General features: G+C 23.8%; 2 protein-coding genes across 13 annotated transcripts in view; one reads left to right on the top strand and one right to left on the bottom strand.

Annotated features, from left to right (window-relative positions):
• The window catches only part of LOC122504946 (serine/threonine-protein kinase S6KL), a 54,880-nt gene extending 51,582 nt beyond the window's left edge, over positions 1-3,298 (top strand). For all 3 annotated transcript variants that reach the window (XM_043616311.1, XM_043616312.1, XM_043616310.1), the window contains 2 exons: positions 2,407-2,625; positions 3,026-3,298. In XM_043616311.1, the coding sequence (XP_043472246.1) occupies positions 2,407-2,625; positions 3,026-3,160 (354 nt within the window). In that variant the 3' untranslated portion in view covers positions 3,161-3,298. The remainder of the gene's footprint in view (positions 1-2,406; positions 2,626-3,025) is intronic.
• A 5,945-nt stretch (positions 3,299-9,243) lies between these two features.
• Positions 9,244-20,743, bottom strand: part of LOC122504964 (phosphatase and actin regulator 2) — a 131,117-nt gene continuing 119,617 nt past the window's right edge. For 3 of the 10 annotated variants that reach the window (XM_043616345.1, XM_043616339.1, XM_043616348.1), the window contains 9 exons: positions 19,440-19,664; positions 19,119-19,365; positions 18,941-18,973; positions 18,042-18,187; positions 13,618-13,774; positions 13,458-13,513; positions 13,108-13,211; positions 11,278-11,450; positions 9,244-10,698 (listed from right to left, as the gene is read on the bottom strand). In XM_043616345.1, the coding sequence (XP_043472280.1) occupies positions 10,683-10,698; positions 11,278-11,450; positions 13,108-13,211; positions 13,458-13,513; positions 13,618-13,774; positions 18,042-18,187; positions 18,941-18,973; positions 19,119-19,365; positions 19,440-19,664 (1,157 nt within the window). In that variant the 3' untranslated portion in view covers positions 9,244-10,682. The remainder of the gene's footprint in view (positions 10,699-11,277; positions 11,451-13,107; positions 13,212-13,457; positions 13,514-13,617; positions 13,775-18,041; positions 18,188-18,940; positions 18,974-19,118; positions 19,366-19,439; positions 19,665-20,743) is intronic. The other 7 variants (XM_043616347.1, XM_043616344.1, XM_043616343.1 and 4 more) reach the window with 5 other exon arrangements.

Raw genomic sequence — 20,743 nt, 5'->3', positions numbered from 1 at the left:
CTATTTATAAATACTATCTCCATTCGCTCATCTGCCGACAGAACTCCTCGCATCGAGGATAATATCCTCATTTTTATAGAAAATCCTCAACGATATCAGATCCCATCGCATATGGTTAGGTTTTGTCATGAAACCTAACCTCAAATTCAAGTTTCTATTCTTGCTCGAAAGTTTTTATTGAATAGAAAAACAGTATTTGTATTTAGATATAAAATTTAATTTGTAGAAATATAGACAAAAATTGCAAAGTGTTAACAGGGACTTAATTCCCAGGGCGTGACCTTCGTCACAGGATCTTGAGTTCTTCTCTTCAGACATGAAAAATTCAGGGCCGTTGCCCCGGACGAAGCGCCTTCCTCCTCTCGAAGCGTCTCTTCCTTTTTCTTCAACTTTTTCCTTACCTCTTTGTAAAGAGAGCCGACTTGCCGCGAAGGATCTTGGGCCGCAAGTAGCAGCTAGGCGTATGATACTAAATGCAAATGCACGACTTTTAACTTGTACATCGAGTCTTGACTTACACGTTCCTCGGGGAGTAGTACATAGCGTAATGGCTAATTACTGTACAAACTCGAGTTTCTTTTACGCACACACACACACACACAAATGCATAACGAGTTCCGACCACCGGATGATATACAATTTTCAAAATACCTCATTTCCTTCCATTTAATTTCTCTAATTAAAATAAAAAATTCAAAAGAAAAATATTTTACTATTTTTTATTTATTTTTAGAACAAAAAGAATTATGTACTTTTTGAATTTAAAGTTAAGGATTAGAGAATTAGGATGGTAAGAATTAATTCCTTAACTTTGACTATTGCTGTAACTATTAATTGTTTTTAATTAACTTATTATTAACTAATTCTTTAATTAATTTTACTTTTCAGGTACATGGTAGCTGGTAAATCAACGACTGAAAAATATGTCCTTAATAAAGTGTTTGGAAAAATAATACTAAAACATAAAAGTTACTGTACTGGAAAAATGCGAAGGAGCAATACTTTAGGGGATTTAGGCAATAATTTAGGAGAGGGGTCCAAAAAAGTCATTTAACGTAATATGGTAACGAGGGGGGTGAGGGTCTAAAAAAATAAATTGTTAACATAGTTTATAGACGGCCCCTTAAAGTAATGAATAAATTTTAACTTAAAATAAATAAATTATATTACATACGAGTCCCTTTTTAATAAAAGTCGAATTTAGTAAAATCAAAGTAAATTTTCATTGAATATTTCAAAGATGAAGAATTAAACAATTTTTTCTTATTTTAAAAGCTGTTGGTAGAAGTAGAGTGGATCGGTAGAGGTCGATAACTTCTCTCTAATCTTAATTTATTAATAGTTGCTCCGCTATTTGAAAAAACGTAACCTAAAAATTGTCGTTTTCTTCCCTCTCTTGAATGCTAAAAAATTTCAAATACGTTTAGTTTTTCTTGCAATAAAGTAGAAGTAAACAGAATATTTTTTTAAAACAAGTGTAAAAATTAAAACGTTTTACACTTTATAGCGTGTGCTTTTAAACTATATGTAAACAGGCGCAGGTTCAATGGCCACTCTCGACCCTCAATAAACTATCCGGTCATCCATCTATCCATCTACTAGTGTATGATGCAATCGTTTAAAAAAATAAATAAAACCCGAGGACAAAATTTGTTATCTTTTATTGAATTTAATACAATTTTCACCTTCAAAAAAATGTGAAAAATTTGATTAAATTGTATATATTACTTTACTGTGATCGAAATGATGAATTATGCAACATTAGAAGATAATAGTTATTAGTTTGATGTTCTTTAGAAGGTGTAGTGTAATATAATGTATGGTAATCGTTTCCAATAAACGGCCATAAAATCCATTTCGATCCTAACGAGGACCTTGACCGAGGATAACGGTAAAGAAAATCATAAGATTAACGATAGTACGATTTTACACGAGTATTTCTAGTGTTGGAGTTTGTTTTTTACTACTTACTTTTTTTTATTTATTTTTTTCTTATTTCATTATTATTTTCGTTCTGTTATGTCTGAGAAGGTGGAATTTCAGATTTGGGTCGTGATGTTATAAATGATCGTAACCGATGATGATGATGATTATGATAAAAGTGATATTTACATCACAAGCTCAATTTATCTTATTTTATTAACACTTAAGTACATGTTTGCTAATTTTTTATTCGCAAAAACAAAATTTTCTCGCAGGGGGAAAATAATCGAAAATTTAAAAATTCGATTTTATTAAAAAAATAAAGTATTAGTTATTTATTAATAAATGAAGAAGCTAGGAAATTAGAAAATTTGTTATTTAAAAAGATTAATTATTATAGAATTGATAAATTAAAAAATTGTAAAATTAAGAGATTAATTTTTAATAAAAAAAATTAAAAAGATTTCTTTTTTTCTGTTTCAGTATCCGATAATAAGAATTGTTGACGATCCAATTGAGGAGGGAATGAAAAGTTCGTCTGTTAATTTACCGTCGAATGTGGAAAATATTTCAGCAGGATGTAAAGATCTTTTGAAAAGACTTTTAAATCCAAATCCTAGAATGAGATTAAAGTCTATCCGCGGTCTTCAAAGAATTGCCTTCTTTATGAGTTGTGACATTCAAACTTATACTTTAAAGCAAGTAAGAAATCTACCTAATTTTTTAAAACTAATAATTTTATTATTTCTATCTGTAAAAGTAGTTTTTGTATTTTTTAACCAACTAATTATGAAAAATAAAATTAATTAAATCAAATTCAAATTAAAAATATTAAAAAAGTAAAATTAAATTTCAAAAAAATAGAATAAATTCTAAAATAAAATAAATTGGAGAAAGGTATAAAATGTTAAATAATATTTCATGTGTAATTTTGAAAACAAAATTATTTATGAAAGTGTTTATAGAATTGATATATATTCATAAAAACGAAAAATACTTTTTATGGATAGAGAAAATAAAAGAGAATAATAAAAGTATAAAAAATTGTACTAATTTTAAAAAATGTTAACTAGTTGTAAATTTATTTTTTCTGTAAAAAAAGGTCTCGCCCTTCAGACTGTTAGGAAAAGAAACCGTCCAATCGTCAGGAATGCACTTAGAGAAAGATGAATTTTACGATTTCGATTCCATTATTGCTGGAAGCACAAATCGGACATGGACCAGTTCCAGTCGGTGAAAAATAATTGCAGTACAAAAAAGTTTACTAGGTTTTATATTTTATTCCGTCCATGAATTAATTAAAAAAAGAAAATAATCTATTAGTAGTTATTTATTTATTTAAATAAATATCTAACTCGTCTAATAGACAATTGTTAAAATAAATAAAGTAAAATTGGTAAAACAATTAATTATCTAATAAAAAAATTATCTATTATTAATTTAATATTAATACATATTTGTTAATATTAATGTTAATATTAATGGTAAAAACTATATTAATAGTTAATATTAGAAATTTTGAATATTAGTTATTAATATAGTTACTAATTAGATAATTAATTGTGTGCCTAATAATTAAATTTTTTTAATTATTTACTAAATAATTAATTTATCTTTAAATTGCTAAGATAATCCGTCCATTAAAATTAATTTAGATATAACTATTTTTCACGTGAAAAATTTTTTTACCTCAGGAAAAATAATGTCAATAAAAAGTTTTAAAATAATTTACTTGTGTATTTAATAAAAAATTCAAATTGTTTTTCAGAACTAAAATTTTTTGATATGGTAAAATTAAACTTTTCTACAAAATTAACATTTTTAGACTTCGCACTCGATAATTAATTTTTGCGAAGAAAAAGAATTTTATGAAAATTTTTAAATAATTGAATTCTTTCGACTAATTTCATGCAAATTCTAAATTAAATAATTGAATTCCCGAGAAATTTTTATTATTCATGAAAAGAATTGAGTACTTACGAAGAGTTTTACAAAATTTTTTTTAAATAATTGGATTCTGTTTGGAAATTTTATGAAAATAGTATAGATATTGAAAATCATTGAATTGCAAAAAGTTTAATTAAATTTTTTTGAAAATAATTGAATTCCTAAAAAGAATTTTATTATTTATGAAAATAATTCAATTCTTGCAAACGATTTTAATAGAATTTTCAAAAATAATTGAATTTCCCCGAAGAAATTTATTATTTTTAAAAATAATTGAATTCTTGTGATGAATATTGTTATTTTTGAAAATAATTGAATTTTGCCAAGAATTTTCTTAAAAAATTCTCAAAATAATTGAATTTTCTGGAATAATTTTTTTATTTATCTTTAATAATTAAATTCTTTCGAAGAATTATTTATGTAAATAATTGAATTCTTGGAAAGAATTTTATTAAAATCAAAAAGAATAATTGAATTTCAAACAAATTTAATTAAAATCGTATTTAAAGTAATTGATTTCTTTCGACCAATTTTATTAAAATATTTGAAAATAATTCAATTCCTGTGAAAAATTCTAATATATTTTTAAAAATAATTGAATTCTTCCAGAGAATTTGAAGAAAACATTTTTTTTAAATAATTGATTTTAGCGAGGAATTTTAGTGAAAGTAATTGAATTGTATAAAAATTTTCTTGAATAATTGATTTTTTCAGAATTTTGTTAAAAATTTTTCTAAATTAATTGAATTCCTGTCGAAATTTTACTATTTATGAAAATAATGGAATTTTGGATTGAAAATAATTGAATTTTGAATATTTTTTGAGAATAATTGAATTTAATTAATAATTAATTAATTTTCTTTTTATAGAAATAAAGTCTTTAAATCTATTACTAGTAATAAGAAGAGGAAAATGAATAAAATCAGATTCGATATCAGTTTACAAAAGTTTTAATTTTTTTTTAAGAATAGTTAACAGTATCTTGTTTGTTACAGTATTTCATTAATAATACAATGAATTGCGATAATCGTACAATGTATAAACTAATAACAAAAAAGATAATAAGTTTCGAATTGAAAACACGCAGCATTTTCCATGAAATCACACAATTCGATTCCAATGATTCAATATAAATGTCACACAAAAATATAGGCAAAAAAATCATTCTTTTTAAAAAAAAAATCGCTATCAGAAATTCAATTGGATGCACAGCCTGAGATTCTCACATAATTCTCGAATTTCTGTTATTCAACTACTTATTTTGGTTCAATTTTTTTTTTTTTTTGCTTCCTTTCTTTTTTCCTCCTTCGTTTTCTTGCCTACTTTTGTGTGGCAAAACAATGAATCTAAGTGGATTCACTCTTTTCTTTTTGTTTCCACGTTTGAAACCATTTTTTTTTTAAACTACACACCCCTCGAATTTTGAGGGGTATTTTATTATTTTTTTTTGCAGAATTAGCATTATGTATATACAATATTATTCTTGCTTCCTAAATGGACCGTTTGGTCTGTATTTTTTTTTACTATTTACATAATACAATACTTCGATTATGGATTAAAAAATAAAAATTGCCGGAGAAATATTTGGTCCCTGAAGAAAGAAATTTTCACTAAGTGAATTATTTGTGGGAAATTTTTTCTATTTAATCTTTTTAATTTCATTTATTTCTATAATTAAAACATTAAAACGAATTCTTATACTGAAATTTTGTTTTTAGTAAAAAAAAATTAAAAATAACATACAAATTATTTGTACTTAATTTATTTTTTGCTTTTTCTTTTTTAGTTTTTAAAAAACTTACAAATTAAAAATTAAAAACTGTGAAATATTAAAATAATAAATATTTCTCTACATTTTTATTTTACAAATATTTTCTGAAAATCAATTTTTAAAAATTATTTGGAAGTTAAATTTTAATATTTAATAATTAATATTTTAATTCAATATTAAATATTTGAATTTAATATTTTAATGTAAAAATTACATTGTTTTTAATTATCATAAAATGTATTTCTATATTAAGAAATATTTTTCAGAGGAAAGTATTTTTCCATTTTTTTTAAATTAATATTTATTCACTTTTTTGATTTTTTTAAAAAAAGGAGAGGGGAATATTTTTTCCGGCAATTTTTCCATCTCCATTTTTGTCATTTCGTTCTTTACTTATTTTGGTAAACGTTTCAAGCATTTTTCTTTTTTATTCAATTATATCGTCTCCTTGTATTTTTTTCCACTTTCAAGCTCTTCGAATTCATTTTCTTTTATCGCTTATTTACAAGCACACAACATTGAATTTTTCAAAGAGCGTGAAAATAAAATCAAGTCTTTAATATTTTGCGATTTGTTCTATCTCTCAAATACCATTTTTTTTCTTTTTGAAATTGTAAAAAGGATGTGTCTAAATTTTCATTCAAAAATCTAGACTCGGAAAATCTTTCTTCAAAATCAAACTCTGAATCTCAGAGTTGTATTCAATTTTTCTTTTATTTTCTTTTTTATTCTATTTTATTTTTTTTCTAGGTATTTTATTCTCTTTTTATTTTGTTGAATTTAAATTTTTTGAATTTAAATTTGTTAAATTTAAATTTGTTGTATTTAAATTTGTTGAATTTAAATTTGTTGTATTTTATTTTGTTTTATTTTATTTATTTTAATATTTTTTTCTTTTAATTCTTTTAATTCACTTTAATTATATTCATTTTATTTGTAGAGAGAAATTGATGAAAATTTCTCTAAAAAAATTTTTTTAATAAGAACGCTTTGTAATAATCATTTTTCGAAATATCACAACAAAGAATTTTCCAAAGTTCCAGCAAAAGGAGTTTTTCTTTTTTTTAAGAGTTTTTAACTACTTTTTTCTAAGGATATTATTTTATGTTACCAAGTTTATTGCTAGGAGTTTCTTTTTCCGATTGTCGATTGCTGGATATTTTTCTACTTTGAAAGAAGTGAAAAAGAAAAGTTAAGAACAAATGCAGAAGCGACTTTTTCCATTTCATTAAAATCTATTTTTTTTTGTAAATAATTAATTTTTTTCCGTCACGAAAATTGAATTCTAAGTGTAGAAAAAACTTCCACCTTTTTTTGGAAATTCTTTTTTGGAGGGAAAAAAAATAACTAGATAGTGAAAAATTTTCTACTTGTAAAATCTTGGTACATATTTTTTTTTTGCTTTAAAATATCGACACTTTGCGCATTAGATTATTAAACTACTGATTATTTTTTTCTTTTTTTTTATCTAATTGCTACATATTTAATCTGCCTACTTTTTTCTTTTAGAATTATTATGATACATTGACAAAATCGTTCAGAGAACAATTTTTGGCATTTTCGTATAATCTCACTACGCAAGGATTATTTTTTTTAAACTGTTTTAATTTTTTCCTTTTTGTTTTTTTTATTCTTTTTTTTGGTGATTGGAAAAAAACACTGTTATCCTTTGGAAAATTACATTTATCGCGTTTGTAATTTCGCGGTACGGTTCGGGGACGAAAATTTCAAATTGGATTCAAAATTGTGTTTCTCAAAAAAAGAACCAAACAAAGAAATCGATACTAATTCGTTAGAATTAAAAATTATTTTAAAAAAATTATTATATATTATTTTAAATTCAAAAAAAGTGTTTAAAAGATATTTTTTTTATCGTCTTTGTTTATTTTACGAGATATGTGATATTTTTTTCTAAACAAAATTACTTGTTAACAGAAACAACAAAAAATACTTTACAGTTAACAGAAATTAATTGAAAAGTTAAAAATTAAGACAATGGGTAAAAAAGAAAATAAAATATTCGATTTCCATTAAATTGAAAAATCAAGTTAATAAGTTTTGATTCTTGAGACTCGGCGCAGTCACACAATTTTTCAATAATATTTTTTTCTTTTTCTTTGTACACAAAATACCAACTTTTCGTTTTTTTTGTTTTGTGCTCAAAAAATGCACATACTGCCACGATATAATAACATATAATTATTGTTATATATACTTTACGTGTAATATAGTCAAGAAAATGTATGTATAATATTTATAGTGTTCCACATATTTATATATTATAAATTTACATTTATATTCAAAATATATATTTACAATTATGTCAATTATATCAATTTTTTATCGTTGAGTTAATAATTATTATTATAATTGTCAACGATTGTTATTCTAATTAATAATTTTTTACAGTCATTAATAATTGTTATTATAGTAATTAACAATTATAATAATTATTAAGTTTAATAATAATTATTTATTAACTAATTGACATAATTAATAAATTGGAATATAATTAAATTTATAATATATATTTAAGGAGTGTATCATTCACGTTAGGGATTCGTAGCTAAAAATTAGCATTTCTTTCGTATTTTGAAAAACCGTTTGTAAGCGGCTTTTATTCTTTTTCTCCTTTTCCTTTTGTAAATATCGTTATAGCGTTCAGCAAATAATTTGCAAAAATTTATTAATATTTATAATATTTACAGAAAATTGTTTCTTATTTTTCCTTTTGTTCAACGCTCGTTAACGATTATTGCGAGAAGATTATCTGTTAATATATCGTTGTTAATTCTTTTTTTTACTAACGTATACTTGGATTCGATTCTGCGTCTCCTTTTCTTCTTAAATATTTTTTCATTAAAAGAAATCTTGTTATAAGATTTTTTTCCTTATAGAGATGCAAACTCGGTAATTGAAAAATGGATAGAATTCATTTTCTTTTCCTGCGAATTCTCTTTTTTTTTAAAGCTTTGAGAATCGTTCTAAATTAATTTTTATTTTTCATTTGGAATTGTATTTTGAAAAAACATTTACGAAACGCATTTTTTTCTTGTTGTTCTTTTGTCTTATAATTTATATTTTACAAATATACTACGGCTTTTCAAAGTAGCTCGCCGACCCGAAAAAAAATAATTTCATGGAAAAAGGAAAATTTTGTAAATTTAATCCTGAAAAGGAAAAATTTATTTAAGTTCTAAAACTTATGATTTTTATATTTTTAAAAAGTATTTTTTTTCCTAATTTTTTTTTTTAATTAAAAATAAATATTTACAAAATTTTGCAATTTTACAATTTTTTTCGAATTGAAAATTTGTGAATATTTTCGAATATTTTTGTTACAATTTTCCAAAAATATATTCTTGGATATTTGAAAAGAATTTTTTTTTCAATACATTAAAATTTCTTTTCTTCGACATTTTCTTTTATAAATTAGTCAATATTCGAAAACTTAGAGAATTTAAAATGTCAAATAAAAATTTTCCTCTTAATGTATGGGAGAAAGAGAATTCCTTTTTTTCTTCTAAAATTGTAGATTTTTTGTTCCACATATTTACATGAATTTTGAACAAAAAAATTTTTTTTAATTTTTTCTTTTGCAAAAAAAATTCAGTGGAAAACTTTGACAATTTAATGGCACAAAAAAATTAAAAAATTAAAAAACTTTTGTCCATGAATAATTGTTAAACAATTAATTTATTTTTACAATCAATTATTAATTACTGATTGTCATCATTGTTGTCAACAATGTTTTCTCTTAAAAAAATACATAGAAAGAAATTTTTTTTTCAAATTCTCTAAAGAGAAAAAATTCAATCAAAAATTGAAATTAAAGGTAAAACTTTCGAAAAAGTTATTTAAGAAAACAGTTAATTTTTTTTCATCAAGAAAAGAATGTGATGAAATAATTATTTAAAAAAAATAGGTCGGTAAGCTACAATGGAGGCAAAACGGTGTTTACGCGTAAGGGTGCGTTCACAGTCCAGTTTGCTCTCTAATTAATATAAATATATATTCTTATATATTTATTTATGTTTACAAAGGTACATTGACAGAAAATTAAAAATATTACAAAGTTTCACTTTACAATTTTTTGTCTTCACAGTGCTCTTCTTCTCTCGGAATTTTTCTGACAATTTTAACAATTTCTCCACTCAAAAAGTAGATAAATTGGCTTTTTTCTCATTTTTGTACAAAATGGAATTAGAATAAAATTTATAAAATTAAATCAATAAAATTTAATATTAAAAGGAATAAAAACAATAAATTAAGAACGAAAACGTAAAAAGAAGTTTAAAACTAGTTTAAAATTTTACTAAATAAAAATATTTAAATAAAATAAAAAAAAATTAATTTGAATTAGTAACTATTGAAGTAAGTTAAAACACTTTCGAATTTTATTGTAATTGTTTCGATGTAACAGGGAATTATTTAAATAGGTAAAAATAATTTTCGTCAATGGGGGATTTTTCTTTTTTCCAAAGAAAATGCGAACATTGTTTTAAAAGTGAGAGAAGAGAGGAGCTTTAAAAATTGGGGAAATTAATAGAGAAGGCAAAAAAATGTGAACGACCCTTGAGAAATAAAAAAAAATATCGCCGAGTGGTGAGAAAGAGAGAGAAAGAGTCAGGAATTGATTTTTCCGTGACTTTTGAAAGCACACCACTCGTATCACAATCGAGCAGCTACTGACGCTTAACCATTGGCGTGTTTATAATCGTAATAAGAATTGTAGTAATAATGATCGTAAAAATAATAATAATTAATAGTAATAATGATATTAATAATAGTAATAAAAATAAAAATAAAAATAATAATGATGATAGTAATAAAATAAAAATAAAAATAGAAATAGAAATAACGTCAATGGTGCGTCACAGCGTAATCAGAAGATCATCATCACTGTCACATGATGACATGTCGAATGATGACTTGAGAAGAAGCAGCGATTTTCATTCACTAGATCTCGACATCGAGACCAATGCACTGCACCAGCACCTAAAACCGCACCACATTCTAGCACCTCTACACAATTCAATTGTCATGGCCTATGGAACCTGAACAGAAAAATTTACATTTCATTAATTTCTCGTTTCTTCGCTAATTGTCTATTTCTATTTATTTACTTCTATATTTTTATCTAGCTATATTTATTTATTTGCACATTTAGTTGTATATTTATTTTTTACTTTTCTATTTTCAGTTGAAAACTATTTTTACTTTTTCTGTTTATTATAAAATACCAACTTTATCAATTTCTAATAAACTCATCGAATTTTTTCGAAGCACGATTTTAATTCCTGAAAATTTTTCACATTGAAAAGTTTAAATTATTTTCAAAAGAAAAAAATACTCGAGAGAAAAAATGGTATAAAGTTAAAGTTTCTTAAAGTTAAGAAAAAAAATTACAATATAAGAAATGTATAGAATAGACAAAGGTTAAAAAAATAGTAAAGTTACAAAAAATAGAAAAAAGAGAAATTTAGAAATGGCAAAATCGAAAATTAGAAAAAAGTGGAAAATAGAAAAATGGAGACAAAAATACAAAAATTGAAAATAAAAATAAAATGAAAGAAGGAAAAGAAAAATAACAAGTAAAATTAGAAAAAAATAGAAAGAAAAGGAAAAAATGGTACCTTGTCAAATGTCGACTGTCTTCATGAACCGCCATTTCTGAACTTTTGAACTCGTTCAATTCCTTTCTAATAGCTGCCTTGTCCTTTGCAGTTAAACGAGTCCACGGTTTGTCCGCTTTTCGATCATAATCTTGCGCCTGCGTCACTTCGATGTAATCATTGAACCTGATGATCTGAAAGGACACAAATTTTACAATATAATTAAGTAAATTTCTACCAAGTTCGAATAATTACATTTAAAATTAACTAAAATATAAATTTAATATTTATAAATTATAACATAATTAATAATAAACATATTAATATTTTATCAATATTAAATTAACTTTTTATTAATTGCAAGCAATAATATTTAACTAAATTGCTTTTTGAACCGTTCTTTTCAAAATTTTGATAATCTTCTACATTAATAATCGCTTTTTTGTTTCGTAACTTTTTTAATAACTTTTCGTTTTAAATATTTTTAATTTTAAAATTAATGTCAGGAAAATCATTGAATTCTTGCGAAGAATTTCACAATTTATAAAAATAATTGAATTCTTTTCAAGAAATTTATCATAATTTTGGAAAATAATTGAATGTTTTGAACGAATTTTATTAAAATTTTTGAAAATAATTGAATTTTATTAATATTTTGAAAAATAATTGAATTTAATTAATATTTTGATAAATAATTGTATTCTTTCGAGAAATTTTACTAAAATTCAATTAAAAAGAATTGAATTCCTCCGAAGAATTTTATTATTTATGAAAATAATTGAATTGTTTACAAGAATTTTTTAGAAGATTAGAAAATAATTGAATTCTTTCGAAAAATTGAAAAAAATTTAATTGAATCAATTCGTGAAATTTTATTAAAATTCTATGGAAAATAATTGAATACCTAAAAAAATGTTTACTAATGTATTTATAAAAAATAATTGAATTCTTCCGAAGAATGTTATTATTTATGAAAATAATATAAATTTTTTCGAAGAATTTAATCAAAATTTTTAAATATAGTTGAATTTTTCTAAAGAAATTTTATTTAATATTGTACAGAATTAGTTTTTTAATTTCTATAAACAGAAATTTAATTTTTTAAGAATTTTATTAAAAAATTGACATAATGAAATTTTTATAAACAAAAATTGTATTGTAAAATGATAATTTTGTAATTTTTATAGAATGTAATTTAATATTTTACAAGAAATTTCTTAAAAAATTAGGAAAATAATTGAATTTTTAAAATAAATTTTGCAGACAATTTTAGAAATAATTGAATATTTGAATTATAATTGAAATTTCTTAACTTCTGAAGAAGATATTTGAATATTTTTCAAGAAATTTATCAAACGTTTTGAAAATTAAGGAATTTTACAGAAAAAAAGATTTAAAATAACCGAAAGGAAACAAGAAGGAAAAAATTTAAATAGTTGAAAATAATTGAAAATAGTTGAATGTTTGCAAAGACTTTGCTATTTAAAAAAAATAATTGAATTGTTTCAATGGATTTATTAAAATTTAAAAAAATATTTGAATTCTTTCGTAAAATTATAGTAAAAATTTGTTTAAAATAATTGAATTTGTGCAAAAAATTGTACTATTTATAAAAATAATTGAACTCTTCTGAAGAATATTATTCATGAAAATAATTGAATTCTTGCGAAGAATTATATTAAAAATTTTGAAAATATAAACAATAATAATTAATTATGTGCTTAATAAGTGAATTTTTTAAAATTTGATTACGAAGTTATTCAAAAATTAAAATTTGAATATAAAAAATTTTGTAATTCACATAATAATAATAAATATAATAATAAAAATTTTTTTTTGAGTTTTTTTTACCTTCTTTTCTTTGAGTTCGTCCACCGTTGGTCGGAAGCTCAATTTTCTCAACAAATATCGTTTCTTCTCTTCCTTTTGCTTCTTTTCTTCCGCCGGACTTTGTTCTACAAAATACAAATAATTAATAAATTTACACTTCAATAAAATTAGAGAACAGAATTTGCAAAAAATTACAAAAACTAAAAAATGGTATAGAGAAAATATTTACACAAGTTTAGAAAGATTGAAATTTATAAAATTTGAAAATTTACTTTGAATTGAAATAATTGATTTAAAAGAAAAAAATAAATTTTTAACAGAGAAGATAATTTTTTTGCAGAAAAAACCAAAATGTGGTGAAAAATACGCACTTTTCAAAATATTCCTCTCTTCCAGTTCTTCTTGTGTTGGTCGCATGCTCAGTCGCCTAAAAAGAGGAGAAAAATAATTTATTAAAATCCGAAAGAAAGAATTGAAAAGTTGTAAATAATTGTAATAATTGTAATAATTGTTTTCGAAAAATAGACGAACCTGATGAGCTTGGCACCAATTGCCTCCTTCGTCTCCTGCCTCTCATTGTCAGATTGTATCTGCAGGATATTCCTGTTGATGAGTTCCTGACGATCGGGCCTCAAGGCAAGTTTCAACGAGAGAGACTCCTTACGAGCAATTTTCGCTGCCAAGCGATCTGGAAACACCAAGAATAAAAATAAATGAAATGCATGCAAATTTAAATTCACTTTTTCCACTAATTTTCTTTTTTTCTTTTTTCAAAAATATTTGCTATTTTCTCTTTTTATATTTGTTTTGCTTTTTTTTTGACTTTTTTACCCTCAACAATTGCCGAGCAGCTTTTGCTTCTTTGTAGAAGAGGCTGCTGTTGATCGAATGATTTAATTGTCGCACACGCGATCGACATTGTTGATGCCGTCCAAATCGACAGCATAATATCGTCATTATTAATTTTACTGTTATTGCTATTTTTACTACTGTTACTAATTACTATTCCAATTAGTTGTTATATTTACTATTTTCTTCTTGTTAGTATATTTTAATCTTTTTATTATTGATATTTTTTATTATTAGAATTTTTATTCATTACTAATTATTATTATTATTACTATTGTTTTATAATTATTCTTGTTTTATTATTTTCATTGTTATTTTTAATTTATTTATTTAAAATAAGAGAAAAAGTGTTTTGCATTATTACAATAAACGTTAACTAAGTTAGAAAAATTGTGTTGTGGAAATTAATTACAATTCATTTAGAGTTGAGGACAATAAACAAAGTTACTTTCAAATTGTCGTAAAAAAATTAGCAACAGTTTTTTCTAATATACTTTTTCAAAACGTAATATGAAATGTATCTGTGTGTATATTCTAAGAAGCTAACAAAAGATTTGACGCGATACGTCCCTCAAGCCAAATCAACTATTTCATCATTTTCTAAATCAACAAATCACAGTCACAAAAAACACAATAAAAAACTTTCGACAACACTTACAAAATTCTTCATATTAATTTTATTATTATCATTATTATTATTAAATATTATTATTATTATTATTATTAAGTATTATTATAATTACTAATTTATATTATTTTTTACGGCATTACAGTTTCATTTATAATATTTTTCACATATTAATTATTTAATTTAATTGTATTACTACCGAAAAAATTACCAATTTACTAAAACAAGGAAAAAGAAAAAGAAATATGAAAAAAAATAGAAATAGAATTTTTATTTAGGTAAAATGAAAATTTACAAAATTTAGAAATTACAATTGAAAAAAACTACTTAAAAGAATTGAAAAATAGATTTTATAAAGATGAAAATAGTAGAAGAAAAGTTTGGAGAATATTTGAAAATTTTTGCTTCGGTTTTCTTTTTAATATTATCGAGAAAGCACGTTTTTCTTACTATCGAAAAAAATTAACACGAGCGCGAAATCGGAATGAGAGTCGAAATGATACTAAATGCTTGCCAAGCAATATTCGAGGATTAATATAAACTTCAAGGTGGTTGTCGAGTCTTAAATCGCGAAACTCAAAAGATAGTTGTTAATATATAGATATAAATGTCAATATCATTCATTTTATAATTTCATGTAGTTTTTTAATTTTTTATCATTTTTTTTCATTTTATGTGTAGTTTCTTATTGCTTTGATTCTTTTTCTTTTTATCTGTATTTTTTTTTTATTTGTATGTAAGTATTTGTATTCATAATTATTTAAATAATTTTTTAGATATTACTTTCTTTTTTTATTTTTTTTTTTATTTATTACAGACTTTGGACTCGATAATTAATTTTAAAAAAGTCACAAAAAGTAGCTTTCGAACTAAAAAAATAGAAAAATGTATCTATCGAAAAATTAAACTTGACGATCAAAAAAACTCGTTTTAGAAACTTCATAAAACTGACAAAAATTCCATTCTTTATTGAATTGCGAAAAGTTTTTCAAAATAATTAAATTTTACAAAGAATTCTATTAAATTTTTTAACAATAATTTAATGTCTGCGTGGGATTTTATTTAAAGAAAATAATTGAATTCCTAAAAAGCAGTTTATTATTTATGAAAATAATTGAATTCTTGCGAACCATTTTATTAGAATTTTTTTAAATAATTGAATTTTTCCAAGAAGAAATTTATTACTTTAAAAAAAAATTGAATATTCTTGTGATGAATATTGTTATTTATAAAAGTAATTGAATTATTGCGAAGAAATTTACAAAAAAATCTGTAAATAATTGAATTCTTGTGAAATTTTTATTATTTATAAAAATAATTAAATGTTTGCGTAGAATTTTATTAAAATTTCTTTTTAAAAAACTGAATTCTTTTGGATAAATTTATTAAAATAATATTGAAAATTATTGAATTGAGGAAACTTTTTGAAAATAATTGAAATTATGCCAAGAATTTTATTTCAATTTTTGAAAATAATTTAATTTTGGAGAATAATTTTATTATTTATATTTGATAATTAAAATTTTGACGAGAATTTTTAAAAATTGAAAATAATTGAATTTCTGCAAACTTTTGTAAATTTTAAAATTAAATTTCTACGAAGAATTTTATTAAAATTTCTTTGAAAATAATTGAATTATTTGGAAAAATTTCATTACAATTTTTCAGAATAAATTAATTTTGTCATGAAATTTAATTAAAAAAATATTCAAAATATTTATTAAATTTTAATTCTAATTCTATAAACAAATTATATCAAACTTTTTGAAAGTAATTGAATTCTTTTGAAGAATTTTAATAAAATTTTTCAGAACAATTGCATTTTTCGAGAAATTTACTTAAAATTGTATTAAAAAATGAAAATTCAGGGGTAAATTTTATCAATTATGAAAATAATTGAATTCTTTCGAATAATTTTATTAAAATATTTGAAAATAATTGAATTTCTGTGAAAAATTCTAATATTTTTGTAAATAATTGATTTTTTCGAATTAAATTTTTAAGAATAATTACATTTTTCGAGCAATTCTTTTAAAATTGTATTAAAAATAATTAAAATCTTCCGATGAATTTTATTATTTATGAAAATAATTGAATTCCTGAAAACAATTTTATTATTAACGAAAATAATTGAATTATTACGAAATATTTTATTAAAATGTTTTTAAAAAATTGAATTTCTGTGAAAAATTTTATTATTTTTTGAAAATAATTGAATTCTTCATAAGAATTTTATAACCGCATTGTTTTGAATAATTAATTTTTTCGAAATATAATAAATATTATGAAAATTTTATGTTGAATAATTTAATTCTTCTGGAAATCTTTATTTGTGAAAATTTTTGAATTTTTTGATTAATTAATTTAAAACATTATTAAAAATAATTGAAATTCTTCAATGAGTTTAACTATTTATGAAAATAATTGAATTCTTGCTTAGAATTTTATCAAAAATTTTTTTAAAAAATTTAATTTCCATGAAAAATATTATTATTAGTGAAAGTAATTGAATTATTGTGAAGAATTGTAATAAACATTTTGTTAAATAATTGATTTTTCGAAATTTTTTTGAAAATGCTATTCTAAATTAATAATTGAATTCCTGTGGAAATTTTATTATTTATGAAAATAATCCAATTTTGGATAAATTTTATAAATTTTTTTTTAAATACTTGCATTCTTTTGTGAAATTTGATGAAAATAGTAGTTATTGAAAATTAATTTTGGAATATTTTTTGAAAAAAATTGAATCGTTTTAAAGAATTTGATTATAATTTTTGAGAATAGTTTTTTGATTTCTAGTATTAGCGAATTCAAAGTAGTTTTTCTTATTGTTTTTTTTTTGTTTTTCCCTCTTTTAATATTTTTGTATTTTTCTTTTCTTTTTACTTTTCTTTCTTTTAATATTTTTCCTTATTTTAATGTTTTTCTTTTTTTTTGCGATTTTTCCTTTTTCTTTAGGTTTTAAAATTTTTTTTGTTTAAAAAATTAAAAAAGTTGCTAAGAGATATATATAGGAAAGGCGAATATAATTAGTTTAGACGATGAGACTTATTTGAAAACTTGAGCAATCATGAAACTCTCTCATAGTCTCATCACTTGCATGTATATACATGGGAAGTGAATTTGAGAAAATAGAGAGAAGTTATTATACGATCGACACGCTTCTTATCACGATAAAGTGATTAGTTGCCGGAGATAAACGTTCGTTCAACTTTTGATGAGTTTAGAAGATGTTAATTAACAATTGTCGATTAATTCCTTCTTCATTTTAATCTCAAATAAATATCCCCTACTACAGTTGTCATTACTTTATTACAAAGCCTAAAAAAATACATTTTCGTCTCTTTTATTTTGTTTTAACAAGAAACTGATCAATATTTGCTTTTTAAAAAGTGAATAGATACTTTATTAAAAAGCAAATATTAATTATTACAATGCAGGATTTTAGTTGGACATTTATTATTAACAGACTTACTCTTTTCATCGTCGTAATCCTCTCTGTAGAGAACTTGTCCATCGGTCGATTCATCGTCCGAATCCTCTCGTATAACGTACGGCCTTGCATTCTCTTTATTCTCGAGAGTACAAGAAAGAGCAAGTCCAAATCTCACTGGTCGACTGCTGGAAATATTGGGGAAAAAATCATTTTATAAGCGAACAAAATTTAGACGTTGAGAAAAAAAATTTATTGTTGACGCCCCGTGAACCAATGTTCTACTCTAGAAATGATTTTGAATTAATGTTCAACGAACGAAAATGATTTCTTCATTTTTTTTCTATTATTTATTTTTTATTATGACTGCGTGTAGTAAATTGTGTTTTTTAGTGCCGAATTTTTATAATAATTATTACAATATTTTACTATTTATCAATATTTTTTTTAACAAAAGTGAATATAAAAATGAATATTTTTTTTCAAAAAATGATGTTTATAAAAATAAATATAGTTTTTTGGAGAAATATTTTTGACAGAAATTAATATTTTTAAGAGACATTTTTGACAAAAATAAATATCTTTTCCAGAAATATTTTCGATAAAAAGAAATATTTTTGAAAGTAATAGATTATAAATATTTTAATAATTGTTATTATACTTTTTTGCTTGTGTAATAATTATTGTCATACAATTCATCTTGACATGTAATAATAATTATAATTTCCTCTACAAAAACAAAAAATACATTAATTGAAATATGTTATTGAGCAATTTGTTTTGAATTGAAAAATTTTCTCATGCTTAGTGATAAAAATGAGAAAAGAGAGAACAGTTTGGTTACCTGCGATCAACCATCGAATTTTTTTTTGTTTTGAAATTCGATGTTTTATTCGAATAATTTTTGAATTGGTATAATTAATCGAGACGAGTTCAATTACCATATCCTCATCCTAGGCCTAAGAGGCTGTCTTCTGGTTAAGCATAAGAAAAATACAAATACGACCTCGTTTACTAGTGACTGAGAATGTTGGTGAGGAATGTATGAGCTATGAGAGTGATTTTTGCCATGATTTTTGCGATCTGATTGAAATGGGGTGAATATTTGTTGTGTCTCACTTGAAGGACGCGTGGAGTTCCTGGCGGAGCGTGAGCGGCCTGTTCTCCTGCGTGGGAGTGTTCTGCGGCGTGCCGGGTCCACTGCCGGGGCCCTTCTTCTTCAGCGCACTCTTCAGGGGCATCGCGTGGAACTTGGGCTCCTTGGCGGGGATCTCCTCGACCCGGGAGGTGTCGAAGACGGGGTCCGAGTGCACGTTCCGAAAGCCGTACATGCTGTCGTCCTCGTCCTCCACGTCGGCGTCTTCGTCTGCAAAAAGGGGCAATGCTTTCATTCCATGTCCAATTTTAGAATTTATAATTTGTAATTAATTTCCAAGTTACCATCGTCCTCGCAGTCGGAGAGAGGTAGGGACTGCTGCTGCTGCCTGCAGAGAGACGTGGGGCTCGGCGAACTGAACATGGGAGGCGGGGGAATGGGGCCAATTTCGCTGAGAGGAATCGGCGGCTCCGGGAGTTCCGACAGCATCAGGTTGCCCGGCGAAGGCAGGGGGAAGCATCTCTCGATGATCTGCTGCTCGTCGTTGGGATGCAGTCCTCCTCGCTCGACTTAAAAAAAGAATCATCAAAATTTATTCTTTTCTCTTTCTCTCTCTCTCTCCACTAAAAACTAGGATTATTACTTCAAACTAATTCAAAAGAAAAAAAAAATTCAAAGCTTAGAATCAAAAATTATTATTAATTAAAATAGTAAATTAAAATTTTTTAAATCAATTAAAATAGTATTAATTTAAATTAATTAAATTGTAAATAAGAAGCAAATATTACTTTTTAAAAAGAAAGAGAAAAATCAGAAAGTTAACTACAGATTCGAAAATTATTATCAACTGAAATAAAAAATTGTAAAAAAATAGAAAAGTTAGGAGACTTTTTCTTCATAGGAAAAAGAAATAGATTGAGGGTCGTATTCCAACCAGAACGTTTAGCGTGTACATGAAAGGAGGAGAAATTCTTTTTTCTTGAAAAGTACAACACGAAGTTGATGAAAATATGGAAAGGTTACAATTTACCTCGTGTAAATGAGTAAATGAGTTTCGACAGACTTCGAATTGTACTAAAAAAGCAAAAAAACATTCAAATAGTTGTAACATTTTGAAAAAAATGTTGTTAAAAAATGTTAATCCTAAATTTTCAAAATCGAAATTTTGAGTTTTTTTTTAAATTGAACTTTAGGGATATGGTATTCGTTTTCTACTAAAATAAGGCCGACGATTTCAAATTCGTTAGTAGAAAAAACGAGAAATAAAAACAAGTTAATAAGAATAATAAAATAGTATTAAAATTTAAAACTAAATAATCAAGTACATTAAATTGACAAAAACTAGTCTTTCTTTGCAACTTAAAATCGATCCCAGGCTTGCAAAAAAAATTAAATTGAAAAAATCAAAGCTTAGATTTAAAAAAAATTTCGATTTTGAAAAAACTCAAAATTTTGATTTTGAAAAATGAAAATTTGAATTTTGAAAAAAGTCCACCGACATGGTACTCGTTTTCTACTAAAATAAGACCGGGGATTCGAAATCCGACAGCAGAAAGGACTAAAAATGATAAAAAAAGAAGTCAAAGCCTGTTTTGCCCCTTCACCAGTTGGTTAAAATGAGATAGTTCCGAGAAGAATTGTTATTGTT

Source organism: Leptopilina heterotoma, unplaced genomic scaffold, assembly GCF_015476425.1.
Source record: "Leptopilina heterotoma isolate Lh14 unplaced genomic scaffold, ASM1547642v1 Lhet_325, whole genome shotgun sequence".
NCBI lineage: Eukaryota > Metazoa > Arthropoda > Insecta > Hymenoptera > Figitidae > Leptopilina > Leptopilina heterotoma.
This window is presented reverse-complemented; position numbering and strand designations above follow the sequence as displayed.